General features: G+C 40.0%; 1 protein-coding gene across 3 annotated transcripts in view; it reads right to left on the reverse strand.

Moving 5' to 3' along the window:
- The window catches only part of GDAP2 (ganglioside induced differentiation associated protein 2), an 88,300-nt gene that overhangs the window by 45,767 nt on the left and 19,599 nt on the right, over positions 1 to 22,934 (reverse strand). For all 3 annotated transcript variants that reach the window (XR_011259558.1, XM_069602136.1, XM_069602141.1), the window contains exons 4-8: positions 20,683 to 20,836; positions 20,187 to 20,275; positions 10,871 to 10,947; positions 7,296 to 7,455; positions 5,394 to 5,550 (exon numbers count right to left, since the gene is read on the reverse strand). Coding sequence is in view for 2 of the 3 variants with exons in the window: in XM_069602136.1 (XP_069458237.1) it covers positions 5,394 to 5,550; positions 7,296 to 7,455; positions 10,871 to 10,947; positions 20,187 to 20,275; positions 20,683 to 20,836 (637 nt within the window). In the remaining variant the exon portion in view is untranslated. The remainder of the gene's footprint in view (positions 1 to 5,393; positions 5,551 to 7,295; positions 7,456 to 10,870; positions 10,948 to 20,186; positions 20,276 to 20,682; positions 20,837 to 22,934) is intronic.

Raw genomic sequence — 22,934 nt, forward strand, 5'->3', positions numbered from 1 at the left:
CTTTCTCGGTAGCTCAGCTGATAAAGAATCCTCCTGCAATGCAGGAGGCCCCGGTTTGACTCCTGGGTTGGGAAGATCCCCTGGGGAAGGGAATAGGCTACCCACTCCAGTATTCTTGAGCTTCCCTGGTGGCTCAGACAATAAAGAATCCACCTGCAATGTGGGAGACGTGGGTTTGGTCCCTGGGTTGGGAAGATCCCCTGAATAACAGCTACCCACTCCAGTATTCTTGTCTGGAGAATTCCATGGACAAGGGAGCCTGGCAGGCTACAGTCCACGGAGTTGCAAAGAGTCGGACATGATTCATGCAGCTGTCCCACACTGGACTTGGTTAAAATCCTTGTATATACTCTTATTGCATCCTACAATTTAAATACATCTTTATACAGTAATTAGTTTAACATTTTTTTTTTTCTCTGCAAGACCTTAAGCTCAATGAGGCCTGGGGCTAGATCTGCCCTGCATGTCACTTTGTTATGTTTCTAGCTTGGCACAACAGTAAGGGTTCAATAAATATCTAATAATGAATGAGATAAAGTTTTTACTATGAGAAATGACATAAGAGTTACAGGCAACTGGATCTTAAGCCAATCAAAGAAAAAAGAAAAAGAAAAAAGTACTTGAAAAACAATTTAAGAGTTTTAAAAGCTGGATCTTTGTAAAAGAATATCTGGATTTCTTGCTAATTTTTGTAAGGAAGCCAACTCCTATCTTATGATACACCCAGATTAGTGTCACAATTGGATGGAAGTCCTGAAAATAATAATCAAGAATTAGGCAACTTATCTGATTATTTTAAATGTTACAGTGGAATTATTACACAGCGACAAGCCGATGCTACAAAAGGAATGCGCTAACCCTCTAACCTATCCATGCGACCATTAGTTTTGTTACTGAAGCAAGAACTGAAGGCTTTCAAAAAGATATTCCTAACTAAAGGCTGCCCTTTGTTTCTTGGTTCAGGCTTTAAAAACCAGAGGTGGTGCTCTTCACCAAGCCTGTAGGTTATTACGTGTAAACTAGATGTCCACAACAACCAGAACCCATACATAGCACACCCTGATGTGTTAAGGCAGGGTGGCTCGCTCATGAATTTCTAAAGGGACTACCTTCTTTGCCTGTCTATTTCAGTTCTAGAATAGTACCCTGAACAGATTAAATATCCAATGTTTCCTGAACTGAACAGAAACTGTCAACTCTGAGACTAATTTGAATCTCAAGATCATCACTTTCTGCCAACAAGGGCAATGCTTTGCAGGCTGCATTCACAGTCCTTTGTAACCTACCCCTTGGCTAAGAACCCCTTTCCAGAAAGCATGGGCTCAGTGAATACAGATTTATTTTAATAATACTGGCTTGAACAAGTCATTAGTAAGTGAAACAAATCTCCTCACTAAAAAGAGAAACACAAGACAGGTAAGTATCCAGTCCAGACACAAACAAATGCCAGTTTATCTGCATTACCCACAGAGAAATGAAAAAGGTGTGTGTGTGTGTGTGTGTGTCTGTTTGAGAGAGAGAGAGAGACAGGGAGACAGGAAGAGAAACTAGGGTAATTGATCTGAGAAAGGTGATAACAATGTAATTCTCTGCACATGCATACAGAATGTGTCTGGTCCTTTCCCAGCTTCTCTGAATCGGGTCTTTGTAGATGGCTGGAGATGGTAGCAGAGAAGGGAGATAAGCTTCAGTGTAGCTCATCCTCAATTAGTTGTAACTATGGTCAATTTGCCCTTCTATAAGTTAAAGGGGCCAGACCAGATCAGGCACAAAACAGTCTAAGAAATCATTTAAGAAACCTTAGAAGGATGGACCCTGAGCTCTCCCCACAGAGGTTCTGATTCAAGAAGTTTGGTGTGGGGCCTATGAAATTTTAGAAAGTACCCCTGGTTGATTCTAATGCTATACTACATTTCAGAAAACCACATCAGGTAATTACCAAAACTCCTTTCAACTATAAAGTACTGCTAGGAGACCCAGACCAGTGGTTCTCAAAGTGTGGTCCACAGTCTGAAAACTATCTTCATAATAAAACCAAAACATCTTCTTTTTCTTTTTTTTTTTTACTGTGTTGACATCTGCACGGATGGTACAAAAGAAACTGCTGCGTTAGCATGAATCCAGGTGGAAGCCCCAGATCATAGCAGTCATTGTGTTCTTAACTGTCAAAAGACTCAGGGGGAAAAAAAAGCCAGTTTCATTTAAGAATGTCTTTTATGAGGAAGAAAAATTATTAATTTTATTACATCAACCCTTGGGAATACATCTTTTCAATATTAATGTGTCACAAAACGGGCAGAACACACAAAGCATTTCTGCAGACTGAAGCCTAAGGCTGTCCTGAAGTAAAGAACTAAGTGTCTGACCTGCTAACTGAACTAGTTGCTTTTTTTCATGAAACACCATTTTTCTTCAACTAATGACTGGCAACAAAGGTCCGTCTAGTCAAGGCTTTGGTTTTTCCAGTGGTCATGTATGGATGTGAGAGTTGGACTGTGAAGAAAGCTGAGTGCCGAAGAATTGATGCTTTTGAGCTGTGGTGTTGGAGAAGACTCTTGAGAGTCCCTTGGACTGCAAGGAGATCCAACCAGTCTATTCTGAAGGAGATCAACCCTGGGATTTCTTTGGAGGGAATGATGATGAAGCTGAAACTCCAGTACTTTGGCCACCTCATGCGAAGAGATGACTCATTGGAAAAGACTCTGATGCTGGGAGGGATTGGGGGCAGGAGGAGAAGGGGATGACAGAGGATGAGATGGCTGGATGGCATCACTGACTCGATGGACGTGAGTCTGAGTGAACTCTGGGAGTTGGTGATGGACAGGGAGGCCTGGTGTGCTGCGATTCATGGGGTTGCAAAGAGTCGGACACGACTGAGTGACTGAACTGAACTGAATGACTGGCAAACTGTGATTATTCACTATGAGTATTTGGCAGATATTTTCTCAAAAATGAATAAAGTGACCCTGTCATATCGAGCAAAACAACCAACAGTATTTGTTACCAGTGATAAAACTTGAACTTTTATATATATATATATATATATATATATATAAAATGTTGGCAAATTTGTATCCATTACCAGAAGGTAACCACTCCTAACATTTGAGGACTTTTCTGATGAGAGCAGTGATGATACCAACAAATACAGTATTTTGATATTGTGTAATGTAATGTGTCAATATTTGGAACAACTGATTAATTCAGTGAGTCAATACTTTCCAAAAGGCCAAAGCACCATGTTATAAATTCATGCTATAAACTCCTATTACAAAATCTACTCAAAGTGCAGGATAAAACAACACATTCTAATATAACAATACAAAAATTCATAGATATAGTCTGAGATTCCATATTATAACTAAACATTATTAAAGTACCATTTATTGAGTTATGGTATAACATCAAAGAATATCCCTACTTTAAAAGGCTAGTAAAATACTTTTTCCAATTATGTATCTAGTGAGGTCAGATTTTCTTCATATACTTCACACAAAACAACATATTGCAACAGTCTGAATGCTGATATTAGAATCCAGCTGTTTTCTATTAAATCAAACATTAAAATATTTGCAAAAATGTAAAATGATGCATTTCTTACTAACTTAAAAAACAGACTTTTTTTCATAAAAACATAATGGGTTATTTTTCAAATGAATTAACAAATAATTCTGTTGTTATCATTTAGTTGCTAAGTTCTGCTGACTCTTTGAGACCCCATGGACTACAGCCTGCTAGGTTCCTCTCTGTCTATGGGATTTCCGAGGCAAGAATACTGGAGTGGGTTGCCATTTCCTTCTCCAAAGGATCTTCTTGACCTAGGGACTGAACCCACATCTCCTGCATTGGCAGGTGGATTCTTTATCACTGAGCAACTAGGGAAGGCCGAACAAGTAATTTATCATATAATAAATATCAATGGGTACAAGCTGTAAAGATAAAAGCTCTTTGGGGTCCTCAATAATTTTTAAGCATGCAAAGCAGACCTGAGACCAAACAGTTTGAGAACGACAGCTCTAGTCCAAACAAAGGTATCCAAATCTAGCAGTGCATGAATCATAATATGAAAGTTTCAAAACATATATAAAGGCCAAAGTCTCAGACATGTGAGGCAGAGCCCAGTCACTGTATTTAAAGAAAAATGTTTGCCAGATGATTCTTACGCATGGTCAAGTTCAGAAACCACTGAAGCTATCATTTGATGGTGCGTGCCTTTGGAAAAGCTGTTTACTGATGCCCTCTAGTGGTTAATTTGCTTTTCTTTATGAAAATAATAAAGGGAAGAGCAGGAACTCAGGAAAAACAAAATTCTAATTCTGTCAGGGACTCGGAGATTATCTAGTACAACTTCCACTTTATATATGCAGACTGACGACCGTACATCATTACAGTATAGTGTAATAAATGCTAGGCTATGCTTTGGTTGGTTAAGCATAGGGTGTAAAGAAAAAAGTATATGGGGGAGACAGACTTCTGTTCCATCTATTCCAACTTATCTCCAGGGAGCTAAGTTTCTGGAAGCGATCAAGTCTGAGCTGAAACCTGGAGAATGAATTGAAGGACAAGAGTAATCTGGTCAAAAGGGGTGGCAAGTACCCAAGCTCAAGGTATATAATAGGTCAAAATTTGCTCAGTATTAAAGAGAACAGCAGCGGCCAATTTTAAGAGCTTGTTAGAATTACCAGGTACTGTGCTAAGTCCATTACACTATCTTATTTAACACTCACAACAACCCTAAGAGATGTTATCCTCTCAATCAACCCTAAAAGATAGTGGATATTAACCAATTATGGTTTATGATTTTTCCTTTCCTTTAAAATTTTTTGAAAAGCAGCTAGTTTTCCAAGGATAATCTGTTAGTACTTGGACAAACTTACCAGAAATAACAAAGCTGCTTTTCTTTATGTTTCAAAATGGGTTTATTCAGAATTGTTTTAGAAAACACCTAAAAAAAAAATGGAACGACTTTACAAAGTCCTTCAGATAAATCAGGGGGAAATAAAGCTCTTTAACCATTAATGAGATAACCATAGACTCTGCTTTAATTACAAATATAGTAATGTTATGTAAAAACTTGGTAATTCGGCTTCCCCTTTTCCCTACTTTCTGCTGTTAGAATATAATCTAATTTTATAGAGGTACTATAACTGCAATAGAACGTGTAGAAGCTCTGAAATCAGAGGTGCGTCTGAATACTGCCTTCATCACAACATATTAACTGTGACAAATTAACTTTGAATTTCTGCATCTACTAAGTGGGGACAGTATCTTCCTTACTGGATTGTCAAGAAGAATAAATGAGACCACATTATATGTAGACCATTTAGTAGAGGTAGCCCCTATCTTGTTTCTCTAGTCCGTATGTGTCTGTCTGTCCAAAGGGTTTGTCTTACTTTCTCTGATGCTGCTTTTGTAGAGCTGCCTCTGATAACTGCCCTTGAAGGATCAGTCTTCTTTGCTTGTCAATATCTCCTTCCATTCGGGCAAAAGCATGAGAGCCAATGAAAGAGAGATCAACTCCCAAGCCTTCATCCTCTTCTTCCTGGTTATCTGTAATAAAACAGCTATCAATAGCTTATGGCTATTTATCCATATGATCATTATATGTTTTGCTAGCAGACAATCCTTTGGGAATGGATCACCTCTTAATGTGTTCCCCACTGCCTCACCAGATCTTTTTTGTGGGAGGGGTGGGCAGAAACCAAGACAAAACAGTTTTTTTTTTTAAGAAAGAAAAGCAAACAAACAGAATCCTTGGACCATGGCAGGCGTCCCAAGGCAATGCCACCATCTAAGCTGTTCAGGTGGGACTTCTTCACATTTGTACCACTGTTCCTCAAAGGGTGATAGGCAAGATTTCCAGAGTTTGCTTTTATTAAAAAATACCACTAAATGAATCTTCTTTCAATCCCTCAAGCTGATTTTACATCTCCTTTAACAGATTCAATGTTCTACCTGAAAATATTTATGAAAACTACAGCCTATGAGGTAACAAGGTTTCTTGAGATACAGGTGGAAGTCAAGCAGTGTTTGAGGATGGTGGAGAGGGAACCTTGCGGCTAATGACCACCCAGCACTGCCACCTCAGCTGGTTTTGCTCTTCACTGCCCGCTGACACATAAAATGCATTTTGTGCATTTAAGAAAAATGGTATTCTACCATGGCAGTCACAATTCTGAGGATTTCTGAATGACGCTGGGCATACTTCAAGCCTGTACTCTACTGGAGGCTCCCTAAAGTACTCCTCCAGCAAAGCTTGGTTACCAGACATTTTTTGATGCTAAACCTGTTATTATTCCTTCCATTTGATTTAAATCTGTATACTGGTAACAAAAAAGAGATGAGTAGCTTTCAATAGATTTTAACTTGATGCTCATTTAAAAGTGTTCACAGTAGAAATCTCAGAGGAATCAATCCTTAAATTGCTTAATTTTGAGATCGGGCCCCAGCAATGAAGCTTGTGAGGCATGTCTCCAACTATGATCTTGAACATACATCCATGAAGATCAGTGAAAGCTGTCACACAGAACAGCTCAGAGGGGCTCCCATCCTGCCCTGCTCTACTATCATGTCAATCTACATTGGCATGCAACCTAAAGAAGCAAAACATATGGTTACAGCATTCTTGTTTTAGGGATGGCTTTCAGAGGACATAGTTGAATCTGCTGAAAATTTTAACGATAATATACTGTTTCCTCAACAGTGTCCTGTGTGAAACCATAAACTTCACAAGGGTACAAATGTTGTCATACTCACCTCTGAATCTCTACTGCCTAACACAGACTTCACATCATATATACAATTTATTTATTTTATTTTTTTTTTTTATGCAGATCATATGCTACATTTATTTGCAGGTAACAAATTCTGTTTTATGCTGTTGACATTCTAATCTCTTTAAACATATCTTAGATGGTCACTTTAGTATTAATTTGTGTTATTTTATATAAAGAATTTTTTGGATAATGAAAGGTGAGAGGCTTACTCTTGTCTGCTGGGTTGGTTTCAACCATATTAGTGAAAGACTGTAATATTTCAGCTTAAAATACTGGAGGAAAATGTTTTTAGAACCAGAGTGGTTGCATTTTGTTTTGGGGCATGTTTTCCAACATATATACAATTTAAAGAGTAAATCTCAACAAGAATAAGTCTCTAAAAACACTTATGTTGGTTTTGATCTTAGTGTCACACTAAAAGCTTCCTAAAGAACAGGCTGAACTTGCTATGTCTTTGGTGGCTGATATTTATCAGAGCCTCTGCTTCCTGAAGAGGGAAGTTAAGGAAAGGAAACTCACCCTCTGGGGCGCCAGGTTTTTCACTTATTCTAATCTGCCGTTCAGGTACCACAGGCTCCCCTTCTGCGTTGCCAATATCTGCAGGTAGGTATGGCAACGAACGGCTCTCCTCCTTCAGTGACCTTGGGAAGTACAGAGGTAGCAGCTTTTGGTAAGTAGCCTGTGTAAGAAAAGCCAAACGTTCTGTGAAAAACACCGGAGTGATGAAACAGGCATCAGCAGCGCTCACGCCACTCCACAGACTGTGAAGACAGCCTCCATCACGAATGAAGACCTTACCACGCCTAAGCTCAGACTGGATGCTGCCTGGGCCCCTCAGTCAGTTTCTGTGTCAAAGACCAGGATTCGTTAGTCACTCAAGAAGACCCATGAGTCCTGATCCTGACAGCTCCAGGTCACTGAACCTGGAATGGATATGTCGTGTGACCCCCATCCCCAACCCCTTCTTCACCTCACTAATGATATTTGTCTTTCAAGATTCAGCTCAGACACCGACGCTACTTCCTTAATCCTCAGTGTGCCATCAGGGTCCATGTGACCTAGATTTAATTTTTGACAGTTTTGTTTTTAAACCGTTCTCTCTGAAAAGATTGCTATTTCCTGACTTTTATTCTTTCTTAGAGGTTTCCCAAACAACAAAGAGATATCTTACTTTAAAAAAATTAGAATAAAATTCACTGTATCTTATAATTTCCATATAGGTTGGTCCACTGGACTCATTCTAAATCCACGATATATTATGGATACTTAGTGCTCTTATTTTTCCTCAGTCTTGAAGCATTTTGCTTTTTTTCATCATCCTAGAGTCATTTTATCGTTTCTCACCAATTACCACCAACTCTAACAAACTAAAACAGAATACTAAGAAACCGAAAGAATGATGGAACTGCCTAGAAGGACAGTGAAATCACTGAAGAAATTATTATCCGTCAGTCTCTTTACTGTGTCACCCACGACACTGCATAATCTTTCATGCAAATGAATGTATATATGAGGCATATAGGCTCAGCTGGTAAAGAATCTGCCTGCAATACGGGAGACCTGGGTTCAATACCTGGGTTGGGAAGATCCCCTGGAGAAGGGAAAGGCTACCCACTCTAGTACTCTGGCCTGGAGAATTCCACGGACTGTGTAGTGTATGGGGTCCCAAAGAGTCGGACATGATTGAGCGCCTTTCACTTTCATTTCATGAGGCATATAAGAAGACTGGATTGTAAGTCAATTAAAAAAAATTGTACCTCAATTTAAAAAAATAATCAAAAAAAAAAAAAGAAGATTGGAGACACCACCTTTGTAGCCTTTTAAAAAATCAAAATACAATTCACATGTCATAAAATTCACATTTTAAAGTATACGATTCACTGGGCTTTAGTATATTCATGAAGTTGTGGAATCATCACAATTAATTATAGAACATTTCATCATCTCAAAGAGGAAATCTAAATTCATTAGCTAGGTCATTCTCCATCCCTTCCTCCCCCAGCCCCTGGCAATCACTAACCTTTCTGTTGTATGGCTTTGCCTATTTCAGAATACGCATTCTATTAAAATGGAATACGGTATGCGGTTTTTTGAGTCCAGTTTCTTTCATGCGGCACACGTTTCTAAGGTTCACCCATGGGACAGGATATGCCATCACTCCATACTTTTTAATAGGCTAGTGACATCCCACTCTTTGTGTATACCACACCCACCTATCCATTAATGACATTTAGGTCGTTTTCACCTTTTGGTTACCATGAATATTGCTGATATGAATATTTGTGTGCAAGTTTTTGTGTAGACATATGTTTCCAATGGGCTTCCCTGGTGGCTCAGACAGTAAACACTGCCTGCAATGTGGGGAGACACAGGTTCAATCCTTGGGTGGGGAAGATCCCCTGGAGAAGGAAATGGTGAACCACTCCTGCATTCTTGCCTGTGAATTCCCATGGACAGCGGAGCCTGGCGGGTGAAAGTCCATTGGGTCGCAAAGATTTGGACATGACTGAGCAACTAATACTTATGTTTTCAATTTTATTCTGCATGTACCTAAGAGTAGAATCTGTGTTTAACTTTCCGAGGAACGGCCAGATTGTCATTTTGCCACTCCTAGCCTCACATTTTAGAGAAGGAAATGGCAACCCATTCTAGTACTCTTGCCTGGAAAATCCCATGGATGGAGGAGCCTGGTAGGCTACAGTCCATGGGGTTGTCAAGAGTCCAACACAACTGAGTGACCCCACTTTCACTTTTCACTTTCATGCACTGGAGAAGGAAATGGCAACCCACTCGTGTTCTTGCCTGGAGAATCCCAGTGACGGAGGAGCCTGGTGGGCTGCCGTCTATGGGGATGCACAAACTCGGACACGACAGAAGCGACTTAGCAGCAGCAGCCTCACATTTTACGAAATACACTACACTCTTTCTGCTATTTCTTACATGTACTGGTACTTATGCTTGTATGACTACCATGATTTGCCCTTCCTCTGGAAAATCATAGCTATCTTTTACAATGATTTCAACTCACATATCACTTCCTACAGGAAGTATTTCCTAACCCCACGCCAGACTGGAGCTGTGTGCCCCTATCCTTCCCATGCTTCCACTAGAGCACTTATCACAACTATCATAACTTATCTGACTTTTCTGTCCCCACCAACAGACAGTGGGTTCCTTGGGGATAATGACTGTGACTCATTCTGGTGTAGTCCCAGAACCCAGTGGAGTAAACCTGATGTATGCCAGACATTCAATAAAAGGTCACTGAGAGAATGAATGAATAGGTAAACCAGGTAAAACAGGAAGAGACACAGCAAACATGGTACATGTGTCTGTCTTCAGCAAAGTCAAGATGGTTTATATCTCATATATGTACCTATATATACTCTGAATAGATATTTCACATGTACTAATTCATTAATTACAAAACTCCTGTGATATAAGTACTGTCAGTATTCATATTTTATCCAAGCACAGAGAGGTTAAATAACTTGCCCAAGGACACAAAATTCAGAAATAATATAAGCTGAATGGGACAGAGAACACTACAGCTGAACAAAGCTTAAGAAGATTTTAAAAAGAGCTTATTTCCTAAAATGGCTCTAAATTAAGTTGAAATATAATAAACCTCACCACATACAATGAAACATAAACCTCATAACTGACGCAATACTCGCCACTAGGCTAAGCTGTCACCTGTTTCCAGGTCAGGTGGATACCACGGTTTTTCCAGCAGAGGTTGTTTTCCAGCTCTGTTGCCCAAGGGCCCAGTGCTTAGGTCATAAGGTAATGCCTTGAGATGTCTTGAGAGCTAACATATGAGTAAATGAGAGCAGTCCTGCCTTGTAAGGTTTCACTATGTGATAACCATTCACCAGTGAAGAATATGAACAAAATGCTTCTTCTTGACTTGCTTTTAGTCTCTAATATAGTCTTTCATGGCAATGATGGTAAGCCCCACTGCCAAACATATGTACAGATAATGAGGATGTGCCTGCTGGCAATTCAGTTAACAGATAACGAAGACACAAAGGCAAACACAAGTAAAAATAATGCAAGATAATTAAAACAATGCAAGATAATTAGCAAAATACCTCTTCTAGTTCAGAGACAGCAAATACTACTTTTTCAAGAGTCTCTCCATGAATTTCAAGGAATCTCCTTACAGTGCCTAAAGAAAATAACAGAAAGATTATTAATAAACAATAATAAATGAGAAATTGCTTATGTGTGAAGAAAAATCAGTCCAAGTTTTATTTTTGTAATGGATCACTCCTCCCTTCGTTCAGGCCTGTACTCAATGACACCTTATCAGTAAGGCCTGCCCAGGCCACCCTATCTAACAACGCCTCCTTGATTTTGCTTTCCTCCACAGATACTATTTTAGACGCTTTGTGACGCTTCCTGTTTATTGGATATCCGCCCCCTCTGTCCCCGTCCCATCCTTTAGAAGGAAAGCTCCACACAACAGCAACAGTTTTATCTACTGCTTTATTGCCAGTAAACAGTGGCTGGCCATAGAAGATGTTGACTCCAGACAATTCTCCCTTATCCAGTATATTTCTTCTGTTCTCTGGGGCTTCTCTCTCTGACCAGAATGGTCTAGCAAAAGTGCCTTTCCATTCATCTGTTACAGTATTAGATGCCCTACTCAGCCCTTTCATTGTTGCTGTTCAGTCGCTCAAACATGTCTGACTCTCTTTTGAGACCCCATGGACTGCAGCACGCCAGGCCTCCCTGTCCATCACCATCTCCTAGAGCTTGCTCAAACTCATGTCCATTGAGTCAGTGATGCTATCTAACCATCTCATCCTCTGCTGCCCCCTTCTCCTTTGCCTTCAGTCTTTCCCTGCATCAGGGTCTTTTCTAAAGAGTTGGCTCTTTGCATCAGGTGGTCCTCTCAATATTCTATCAAACCAAAACTGAATCATTTTTTCCTTCATTTCTATCTTATTCTTTCTCTAAACTTGTTAATAATGAGACCGAGTTGCCTTTTCTCAGTCCTTAACTTACCAGCAATTTCTTTCTAGATGCTCACATCCCAACTTTTAAATATGTTGTCCTCTCCAGGTTCTGTCCTCCACATTTTTTGTTTTATATATATATTCTCTTGAGCTCACTAATTTGATGGTTAGATAGTACTCCAAATGCTGATGGCTCCCAAATTTTTATATTGTTTTCTTTTTTAAATTGGAGCATAGTTGCTTTATACGGTTATGTCAGTTTCTGCTGTACAGTAAACTGAATCTGCCATATGTATATACAAATCCCTTCTTTTGTTGGTTTCCTTCTCATTTAGGTCACCACAGAGCACTGAGTACAGTGTCATACAGTAGGTTCTCATTAGTTATCTATTTCATAAATCAGTTCAGTTCAGTCGCTCAGTTGTGTCCAACTCTTTGCGACACCATGAACTGCAGCACACCAGGTCTCCCTGTCCATCACCAACTCCTGGAGTTCACCCAAACACATGTCCATTGAGTCAGTGATGCCATCCAGCCATCTCATCCTCTGTCATCCCGTTCTCCTCCTGCCCTCAATCTTTCCCAGCATCAGGGTCTTTTCCAGTGAGAGAGCTCTTGCATCAGGTGGCCAAATTATTGGAGTTTCAGCCTCAACATCAGTCCTTCCAATGAACACCCAGGATTGGTCTCCTTTAGGATGGACTGGTTGGATCTCCTTGCAGTCCAAGGGACTCTCAAGAGTCTTCTCCAACACCACAGTTCAAAGCATCAATTCTTTGGTGCTCAGCTTTCTTCACAGTCCAACTCTCACATCCATACATGACCACTGGAAAAACCATAGTCTTGACTAGACGGACCTTTGTTGACAAAGTAATGTCTCTGCTTTTGAATATGCTATCTAGGTTGGTCATAACTTTCCTTCCAAGGGGTAAGCATCTTTTAATTTCATGGCTGCAATTGCCATCTGCAGTGATTTTGGAGCCCAGAAAAATAGTCTGACATTGTTTCCACCATTTCCCCATCTATCTGCCATGAAGTGATGGGACCAGATACCATGATCTTAGTTTTCTGAATGTTGAGCTTTAAGCCAACATTTTCACTCTCCACTTTCACTTTCATCAAGAGGCTCTGTAGTTCTTCTTCACTTTCTGCCATAAGGGTGGTGTCATCTGCAAATCTGAAGTTATTGATATTTCTCCCAGCAATCGTGATTCCAGCTTGTGCTTCCTCTAGCTCAGCGTTTCTCATGATGTACTCTGCATATAAGTTGAATAAGCAGGGTGACAATATACAGCCTTGACGTACTCCTTTTCCGATTTGGATCCAGTCTGTTGTTCCATGTCCTGTTCTAACTGTTGCCTCCTGACCTGTATACAGGTTTCTTAAGAGGCAGGTCAGGTGGTCTGGTATTCCATCTCCCTCAGAATTTTCCACAGTTTATTGTGATCCACACAGTCAAAGGCTTTGGCATAGTCAATAAAGCAGAAATAGATGCTTTTCTGGAACTCTCTTGCTTTTTCCATGATCCAGCGGATGTTGGCAATTTGATCTCTGGTTCCTCTGCCTTTTCTAAAACCAGCTTGAACATCTGGAAGTTCACGCTCCACATATTGCTGAAGCCTGGCTTGGAGAATTTTGAGCATTACTTTACTAGCATGTGAGATGAGTGCAATTGTGTGGTAGATTGAGCATTCTTTGGCATAGCCTTTCTTTGGGATTGGAATGAAAACTGACCTTTTCCAGTCCTGTGGCCACTGCTGACTTTTCCAAATTTGTTGGCATATTGAGTGCAGCACTTTCACAGCATCATCTTTCAGGATTTGAAATAGCTCAACTGGAATTCTATCACCTCCACTAACTTTGTTAGTAGTGATGCTTTCTAAGGCCCACTTGACTTCACATTCCAGGATGTCTGGCTCTAGGTGAGTGATCACACCATCGTGATTATCTGGGTTGTGAAGATCTTTTTCGTACAGTTCTTCTGTGTATTCTTGCCACCTCTTCTTAATATCTTCTGCTTCTGTTAGGTCCATACCATTTCTGTCCTTTTTTGAGTCCATCTTTGCATGAAATGTTCCCTTGGTATCTCTAATTTTCTTGAAGAGATCTCTAGTCTTTCCCATTCTATTGTTTTCCATATTTCTTTGCATTGATCACTGAGGAAGGCTTTCTTATCTCTCCTTGCTATTCTTTGGAACTCTGTATGCAAATAGGAATATCTTTCCTTTTCTCCTTTGCTTTTTGCTTCCTGTCTTTTCACAGCTATTTGTAAGGCTTCCTCAGACAGTCATTTTGCTTTTCTGCATTTCTTTTTCTTGGGGATGGTCTTGATTCCTGTCTCCTGTACAATGCCACAAACCTCCATCCATAGTTCATCAAGCACTCTGTCTATCAGATCTAGTCCCTTAAATCTATTTCTCACTCCCACTGTATAATCATTAAAGATTTGATTTAGGTCATACCTGAATGGTCTAGTGGTTTTCCCTACTTTCTTCAATTTCAGTCTGAATTTGGCAATAAGGAGTTCATGATCCAAGCCACAGTCATCTCCCGGTCTTGTTTTTGCTGACTGTATAGAGCTTCTCCATCTATGGCTGCAAAGAATATAATCAATCTGATTCCGGTGTCGACCATCTGGTGATGTCCATGTGTAGAGTCTTCTCTTGTGTTATTGGAAAAGGGTGTTTGCTATGACTAGTGCGTTCTCTTGGCAGAACTATTAGCCTTTGCCCTGCTTCATACATAGTGGTGTATATATGTCAATACCAATTTCCCAATTCATCCCTTTATATCCCCCCACCACCACTATTTCCTCCTTGGTATCCATGTTTGTTCTCTATACTCTGTTTAATGAACTAAAAAACCCTGAAATCCCTACTCCCCACCAAGACCTCCAACTCAACATGTCCAAACCTGGTCATAACAGGTCCAGAGCTGAGTTCCACTTCTCCCCACACTGCTGCTCCCTAACTGCACTCCTCATTTCAGTTATACAGCAACATCCAGCCCTTCACAAAGGCTAGAATCCTGAATTTTTCTGACCCTTCCTTCACCCTGTACTCTCAGTGGGTTGCCGTGCACTTTATATTCTATTGCTAGTATTTCTAACAGTCATTCCTGCTCTCTTCCAGCTGCTCCCAGGCTCTCAATGCTTACAAAAACTTTGGCAACAAGCTCTCAACTGCTTTCTTGTTTCTCTTTTCCAAGCCTACATATTCACTGTTGCCCCTAAGTTATCTTATGTTGCCCACCTTGCTAAATATTTTTGATGGCTCCACACTGCTTATAGGTTAAGGTCCAAAGGCCCCAGCATGGCTCTCCACACTGACCACTAACCACCCTTCCACCTCCACCCCTTAGTTCTATTTCCAACTGTAGCATATGCTTCAGCCACTGGCTTCTTTGCTGGACTCAGAATATGCCACTTGCTGTGATGTTCCCCTACCTCTGCGTTCATGGTCACCTCTGACTAGAATACCCTTTATCCACCATGACCCTCTCTTAGTGAACGCCTGCTCATTTCTCACTACCAGTCAAAGACCATCTCCTTTGTAGATAACACCATGCTTCCTTATGTTACCCCTATAATTGTCTGAACAGCCCTCCTTGTGTGAACTTCTCACAGCAGTTTATAGCTAGACTCTGAGCTTTCTGAATGTCAAGGAAACTTAACATTAATATTACTAAGGCCTACCACGCCTTAGGAATATGGCAAGCAATCATTCAAAAATAACTAATAACTGAATGAACATTTTATGGCTCCAGTTATTGATGTAGTACAGCCTGCCTTGTTCACTAATGTACCTCGAGAACTTAACAGAAAAGACCCATTTGTTGAAGGACTGAACAAAGCTTCCTAATTCTCTCTCTATCAGGTGACAAATTTCTCATCTCTCCCTCTGTTCTGCTTTAATAATTAAAAACAAATTAAAAAAAGAATTTCTTCCATCCTATTCACTTTGACACCAAATTTTAAAGTTCACACACAATAGTTTCCCAGCATAAAACTGTGAGATTTCCTTTGGAAGACAAAATACAACACTCACTAGTAACCAAATTGAATTCTTTCAACAGCAGAGTTCATTCAGAAAAGTAATTCTGCAAAAAGGAGAAAAAAAAAAAGAGTGCTATCATGGCTATGTGGTTTTAGTACTCTACACAAAATCAGACTGCCATGTGCCTAACTTCTAGTAAAAACTGTTCAACGGGAGACCCCGGTTCCATTCCTGGGTCAGGAAGATCCGCTAGAGAAGGGATAGGCTACCTACTCCAGCATTCTTGGGATTCCCTTGTAGCTCAGCAGGTAAAGAATCTGCCTGAAATATGGGTGGACCTGGGTTCGATCCCTGGGTTGGGAAGATCCCCTGGAGAAGGGAAAGGCTACCTATTCAAGTACTCTGGCTAGAGAATTCCATATACTATATAGTTTATGGGGTTGCAAAGAGTCGGACACAACTGAGCGACCTGCACTTTCACCATTCACAACGGGTGAGAATGACATGTAGGACATTAAAATTTCCAACCTGGGAACACAGTAAAGACAACATCATTGCCTTTTTTTCCTCACCATTGTATTCTCTACCACACAGCACAGCTTAGAACACAGTAGTCACTCAGACTTCTGTTGAATGAGTAAATAACCTGATAAATTTACCTAAATGCAGATGGTTCTTTAAGGTTTCTTCTGGAGAAAAACTAAACTGCACATGAACTAAGGAAAAATAAAAAGATAAAGAGCCTTGGTACAACTATCAAGAAGATATTACTTAGACTTTAGATAAAATAACTTTCAATGATAGTTTAATAAGTGAGACAGCTTTTAGAACTAAGGACTTAAGAGTCACATCCTTAGATTTGTTTTTGGCCAATATATGCTATAAAAGCCTAAAGGTCATTTATTTCCCAGATACTCAGAAAGCATATGGGCAAAGGCACAGTTGGGTTTGTGTGTGTATATATATTTTTTAATGAAATGGTATAGTTTTGCTAGTAGATTTAAGGTGTAATAAGTCAAGTAGGTCTTCTAAAATACAAGTTAACCTGCTTATCTGAAAGCTTTACATTTCCTTTGTGCTAATTAAATTTCTGGAAATTGTTTCACCAAAGTCCCTTATGCCTATTTTTTATCTTTATCTGCTATTTCTACAATTACTGTTCAAAGCTGACTCCTTTATGGTACTGTATCAAGTAACTTTCCTGGGGGCCACAGAGCTAGAATTAGATTAGTAGAACTGGGACCAAAAACCAGTAGTCTTAAGTCGTTTTTCAGAGACTTTTCTACAAAATAATGGTGCCTCTCTTTAAATTCTAATCCATATGATTATTTCACTAAAAAATGGAGACACAAAAGGCCTAACTCAAGCTAAGAGATATGGGGCACAGGTTAAGTGAAACCAGAGACAGTTGAAAGCTGCTAAAAGCCTTGCCAGGAAGAATTATATAGAGGCAAGAACTTTGCTTTGGTACGGGATCACTCAGAATACATGCAGGCTAGCCATAACATAGTAGTTTCCCACCAAAGCAGTCCTAACTCGAGCATAATGAATTATGTAGTATAATACACAGGTTACTAGACTTGGGAGTCAGAAGGCCTGGCTATATGTTCCAAGTCCGCATAACTTTAAGAACATGATAAATTTCTGAGCCTCTTTATTCGTAAAACAGATACTACGCTATTTAAAGCTCAGGGTTGATGGAAGAAATAAAATGGAATTTCTTTATCTGCCGGGAGCCAGCGTGAGGAATTCCACCCGCGACAAGGTCATGTGGCAAGAGCTCTGATGGCAAGGCTAATCAGACCTCAGGTTTGCCCCCTGGAATTTCCTGAGCATCCACCCCCCCGAAAAATAAGAATCTGCCTGCTTTTCCACTCTTCTAATATTCTCTGGAAAAAGTCAACTCAGGGCTTTAGTCTTCTGCATTTGAAAGGGATGTTTTCAGTTAACCACTTCTGATTGCTCTCTAGCTTGCCTAACAGGTTCCCCAGACCTCTTACAGCTTGTGAATTGCTTACAACCCCACAACCGTGAGAGGCACAAAGCTTGAAAGCATCTTAAGATACAGAGCCTTTTCTAAAGAGTTAAAAATTATATCGGTAGAGGGTTTTCACTGTTGACTCAATGACTGCTGCCAGGCCTCCATATTCTTTATCTTTTAGGCACCTGGAAGGATGTTACTCAATGTAAGCAGGATGTAGAAAAAGATACATAGTAGTTTTGATGTTAGCAACACTAGACTTTTGAGTTAATTGCTTCCCTTTTGCTGTAAATCACTGTACTCCCTCTACTTGCTATAAGTTGCTGTATTGTTGCTGTGTAAGAATGTAACTTTATTTAGTGCTTTCTGAGAGTGGTACCAGACCTTGGGAAGATCAACACAAATAAGTCTTCTGGTTGACAAACCCTTATCAGAAAAAAGGCTGTAAAATGTTAATTGGCCCTTTTGGCTGGAAGATGATGTAAATTACCTAAGACTTGTGTATACAATTAGGTATGCAGAGAGAAAAGCCTGGTTTTGATGAGTCTGGACTGCTAACACTGCATAACTTTGTGTTACCCATTGATCTCCATGTTTTATCAAAAGTATAAAAGGCCTTCTGAACAATAGAGGACAGAGCCAGTCGCTGCACTGGTTTCCCCCGTGTCTCTCTCTCTCCTTTTCCCCTTTTCCCTCCCTCTGCTCTTTACTTTAATTTCAGGCTGAATTTCCATCTGGGGCGCGGAGGCTCGCCAGGTCTACTTACTTGCCCTGGCTGTTAAGACCCGGCAGGCAAGGCACCCTTAGATATTCAAGCGAGCACCAGTGGCCCAACGTAGATGGTGCAAATTCCTTGTCTGGAATTTTATTGGTCTTCCGCGTAAACCAAGCTATTCAGCCCTCTTCCTCCACTTAATTCTCCTACTGCACTATTTCTTCCTAATCTAATCTTATATTTCTTATATCAGTCAGTAAATAAGTTTTTCTCACGCCAACGCCGTCCACCCTTCGAATTCCCTGGATCCACCAGGGCTGGACCCTGGCATTTATCCCTTTTTAAGATACGTATTTCTTCGGCAAGGACCATTTGTAAAGTACAACAAATACACAGGTGATAAGAAAAGATCTCTGCTCCTCAAGAAGGTTAATGTAAGTATAATGTATATAAGCTGTAACTATAAAATATACAAATTTACTATAAAATCCTTGCATAAGAAGAATTCTAGTTTTCAAAATAACTAATCATTAAATACATTTAAGATTGAATATGCTCTCACTCTAAATTCTAGACATATAACCTGGTAATAGCAATAATAATTTCATACATTCACACACTTTTGTAATTTTTTGGTGAATATAAGACTTCTAGCTTCCCATCTTTAAATTCCAGAAATAGAAAGGGGTTGGAAAATGATCTCGTATAGTATCCTTCCCAAATAAAATGATCATTTAGCCTCGGCGTGAACATTCTAAATGACAAAAAATACACTTAAAATACAGCGAATTTCTATTGCAGATAAGTCCATCTCAGGTGGGACCAAATCTTCCTTGTCACTTGGTCTTAGACCTATCTTGTAAAGCTGAACGTCTTACCTACAATCTTACAAGGATGTGTGAACTTCCTGAAAAAGCATGTAAATGTCCTATGTATGTACATTCCTCTGGGAAAGGGTCCACAGCTTTCTTTCATCAGGTGCTCACTGTAGTTTATGACGATTTCCCAAAAGGTTAAGAACTACTGCTCTAAAAATGTCACATAGAATAAGTCCACATGAGACTCTCTGAGATATCTGGGTACCATGCATGCTAAGAGCATGCTCTTCTTTAGGAGAAATAGCACTAATGTTTCAAACTGTTTGCCCTCCAATTTGTCCGTCTCAGGAGATAGGACATGGAGAACCATATACAAAACTCGAGATGTGGTCTGAACCTGTATAAGACAGTAAGATCAGGGACTCCCTAGAGTATCATATTTTCACATAACATATATGACATTCTGACTCATAAAGATTGAGTCTAGTCTTTTAAAAACCTAAATACAGGGTTTTATATTTAAATAGCACATGTGAAAGCTACTGTTTAAACTGCAAAGTGCTCTATCAATCTGATATTATAAAATCTGTTTTGACATCATTGTTCCAATCTGCTAAGATTATTCTGAATTATGATTTGAATACCAAATGTGTCTCAGCTTGGTATCATTTTTCAAATTTAATAGGTAACTTTTCTAAGCCTTTATTCAAATGGATTAAAACGTCAAACCTAGAAAGTAAACTGAGAGCTCTGCAACCTGTCAATACAAACTTCCCTCCAGGGTGCCATGATCAGTTAATCAACAAACCTTCTTTAGCTATAACTGTTTAACTAGTGATAAAAAGCTTTTCTTTTTAAATTCAATTTATGTACAGCATCCCCAATCCTACTTAGGAAATATTCTGCTAATTTATACAGTTTCTCCAACATTACTTACGAAGAGCTATGTGTGTTGCATCCTCTAAAGGGTAACCCCGTTTTGCAGAGTTGATGACACAGAATCCAACAGAAGACATGGACTGCTCTCTGCAATCAAACAGAAAACACAAAAATTATACTACAAACCTTCAGAATAACTAAGTAGAAAATGCAGCTTTATTTCTCCTTCCCTGTCCCTTCAACAAATCTGCCATAGGTAACCCAACTGCACTATGTAATAATTATATTAATATATAACTTAACCGCACCATTTGGAGGAAATACATTCTGAGTAAAATGGGAACTAAGTGAAATGGGAACAGGTTAAATTCTCAAGTTGCCTAAATCCATTCCTTTCATTCTGTCGAGTTTGAGAAGATGATGAATTCTGCTTTCAGTGTCCTTCTAAATTGTCTAAATTCCTCAAAATTTGACTTTCAAAGCTAGATTTCATTTGAAAACAGGGCCTTTAACAATATATGGCATGCTATATCTAGGAATTGAGTTAGGCGTACTTTGCCAGCTGGAGTACGTTCCTGTAGCAGCTGTACAGGGAACTCTCAGCGGCAGTGCGATAGCGGCTCTTGTATTTAGGTCCCACCGTATGAATGATGAACCGGGCAGCTAGATTAAATCCTTTGGTTAATTTTGCTTCACCGGTCCGGCAACCTGGGAATAATGGAGAATATGTAAGTCATGGAGTTGTTAGGAAAAACAACAAGAACAACAACGAACCAACGGAACAATGCATGGAACAGAGAAAGCATTAAGAACTTTGAGAAATTTCAGTTAAAAATATGGACTGAACACAAACATCTCTAATCACCAAATGACAGTAAAGCAATACAATAGGTATAAAAACAGAGACAAAGAGGGTGGGAGAGAACATGAAGCCGAAAAAAACACCATCAAAAGTTTGGAAGGAATAAAGTCAGTGGACTAGAAGCAACTGATTAAGCAAAGCAGAGAAACCTAACTGCTTGCAGAAATAGGATGACCAGTATGAAGCAAACCGGTGTGCTCGGCAAGGTAGTGTTGGAGGGAAGACAGACTGGTCTGATTCAAATTCTGAATCTACCATGTTCCTGCCATGACACTTTGGACAAAGGTTTGGCCTCCAATTTCCTATATAAGAGAGACACTAGTAGTACTTACTTCACAGGATTAAATGAGTTATTAATATACACAAAGTGAATTCAGAAATCAGCTATTAATATTATTATCGTTGTTATTACTGAAGAACACTAAAAAGGCTCAGGAATTGGATGTCCTAAGAACTTCTAAAGATTATAAGGTGAAGTGCGACTAAGAAGAGTCTGAGTTATAAGTCTGTATAGAACCATTTAATCTGCAACAACCTCTCCCCCCGCCAGCACAGCGAGGTGATGGTTTCTTTACCACCACAGCAACAGGAAGGTTATTCTCAGGAGATACTGAAGTAGAGAGTTTCTGGACTCCAGAACCCCAGGCACGGCTGAAAAGATGGGATTTCATTAAAGTGTTATACTCAAGAGTAATAGCTCCAGATCTCTGCTCCTAACTGGCTTCGAACACAGACACTCATGCTTATACCCCTGGAAGATTCTCTTTCAGGAAACTAAGAGGCTCAAACCGAAGGGCCTATAGATTCTGATACATTAGGGATGGTTCCTCAATGAAACAACAGGGTTCCTGCTCATCATCTGCTTCAAGATCCACCAAGCAATTAATGACCCCTGCCTATGCACACCAGAGAAGGCAATGGCACCCCACTCCAGTACTCTTGCCTGGAAAATCCCATGGATGGAGGAGCCTGGGGGGCTGCAGTCCATGGGGTCGCACAGAGTTGGACACAACTGAAGCGACTTAGCAGCAGCAGCACACAAAGCTTCCCAGTAGCTTCTCAATTCTTTCCTGCTGAGTAAGCTGACACTTGAGGATCACCAGAAGTGAGGAACTGTTTCTGTTGTTGTTCAGTTATTAAGCTGTGTCCAACTCTTCACAACACCATGGACTGCAGTGAACCAGGCTCCTCTGTCTTCCATTATCTCCTGGAGTTTGCTCAAATCTATGTCCATTGCATTGGTGTTGCTATCTAACTACCTCATCTTCTGCTGTCCCCTTCTCCTTTTGCCTTCAACTTTCCCAGCATCAGGGTCTTTTCCAATGAGTTGGCTCTTCACATCAGGTCGCCAAAGCACTGGAGTTTCAACTTCAGCATCAGTCCTTCCAATGAATATTCAGGACTGATTTCCATTAGGATGGACTGGTCTGATCTTCCTGCAGTCTAAGGGACTCTCAACAGTCTTCTCCAGCACCACAATTCAAAAGCACCAGTTCTTCGGTACTCAGCCTTCTTTAGGGTCCAACTCTCACACTTGTACAATGCTACTGCAAAAACCATAGCTCTGAATATACTGATCGTTGTCGGTAAAGTGATGTCTCTGCTTTTTAACACGCTGACCAGGTCTGCATAGCTTTCCTTCCAAGGAGCAAATGTCTTTTTATTTTATGGCTGCAGTCATCGTCCACAGAGATTCTGGAGCCCAAGAAAATAAACTCTGTCATTGTTTCCACTCTTCCTCTATTTGCCATGAAGTGATGGCACCAGATGCCATGATCTTAGTTTTTTTAATGCTGAGAGTCAAGACAGCTTTTTCACTCTCCTCTTTCACCCTCATCAAGAGGCTTTTTAGTTTCTCTTCTCTTTCTGTCAGTAGAGTACCATGTGCCTATCTGAGGTTGTTGATATTTCTCCCAGCAATCTTGATTCCAGCTTGTGATTCAT

Source organism: Ovis canadensis, chromosome 1 (genome assembly GCF_042477335.2).
Source record: "Ovis canadensis isolate MfBH-ARS-UI-01 breed Bighorn chromosome 1, ARS-UI_OviCan_v2, whole genome shotgun sequence".
NCBI classification, from domain to species: domain Eukaryota; kingdom Metazoa; phylum Chordata; class Mammalia; order Artiodactyla; family Bovidae; genus Ovis; species Ovis canadensis.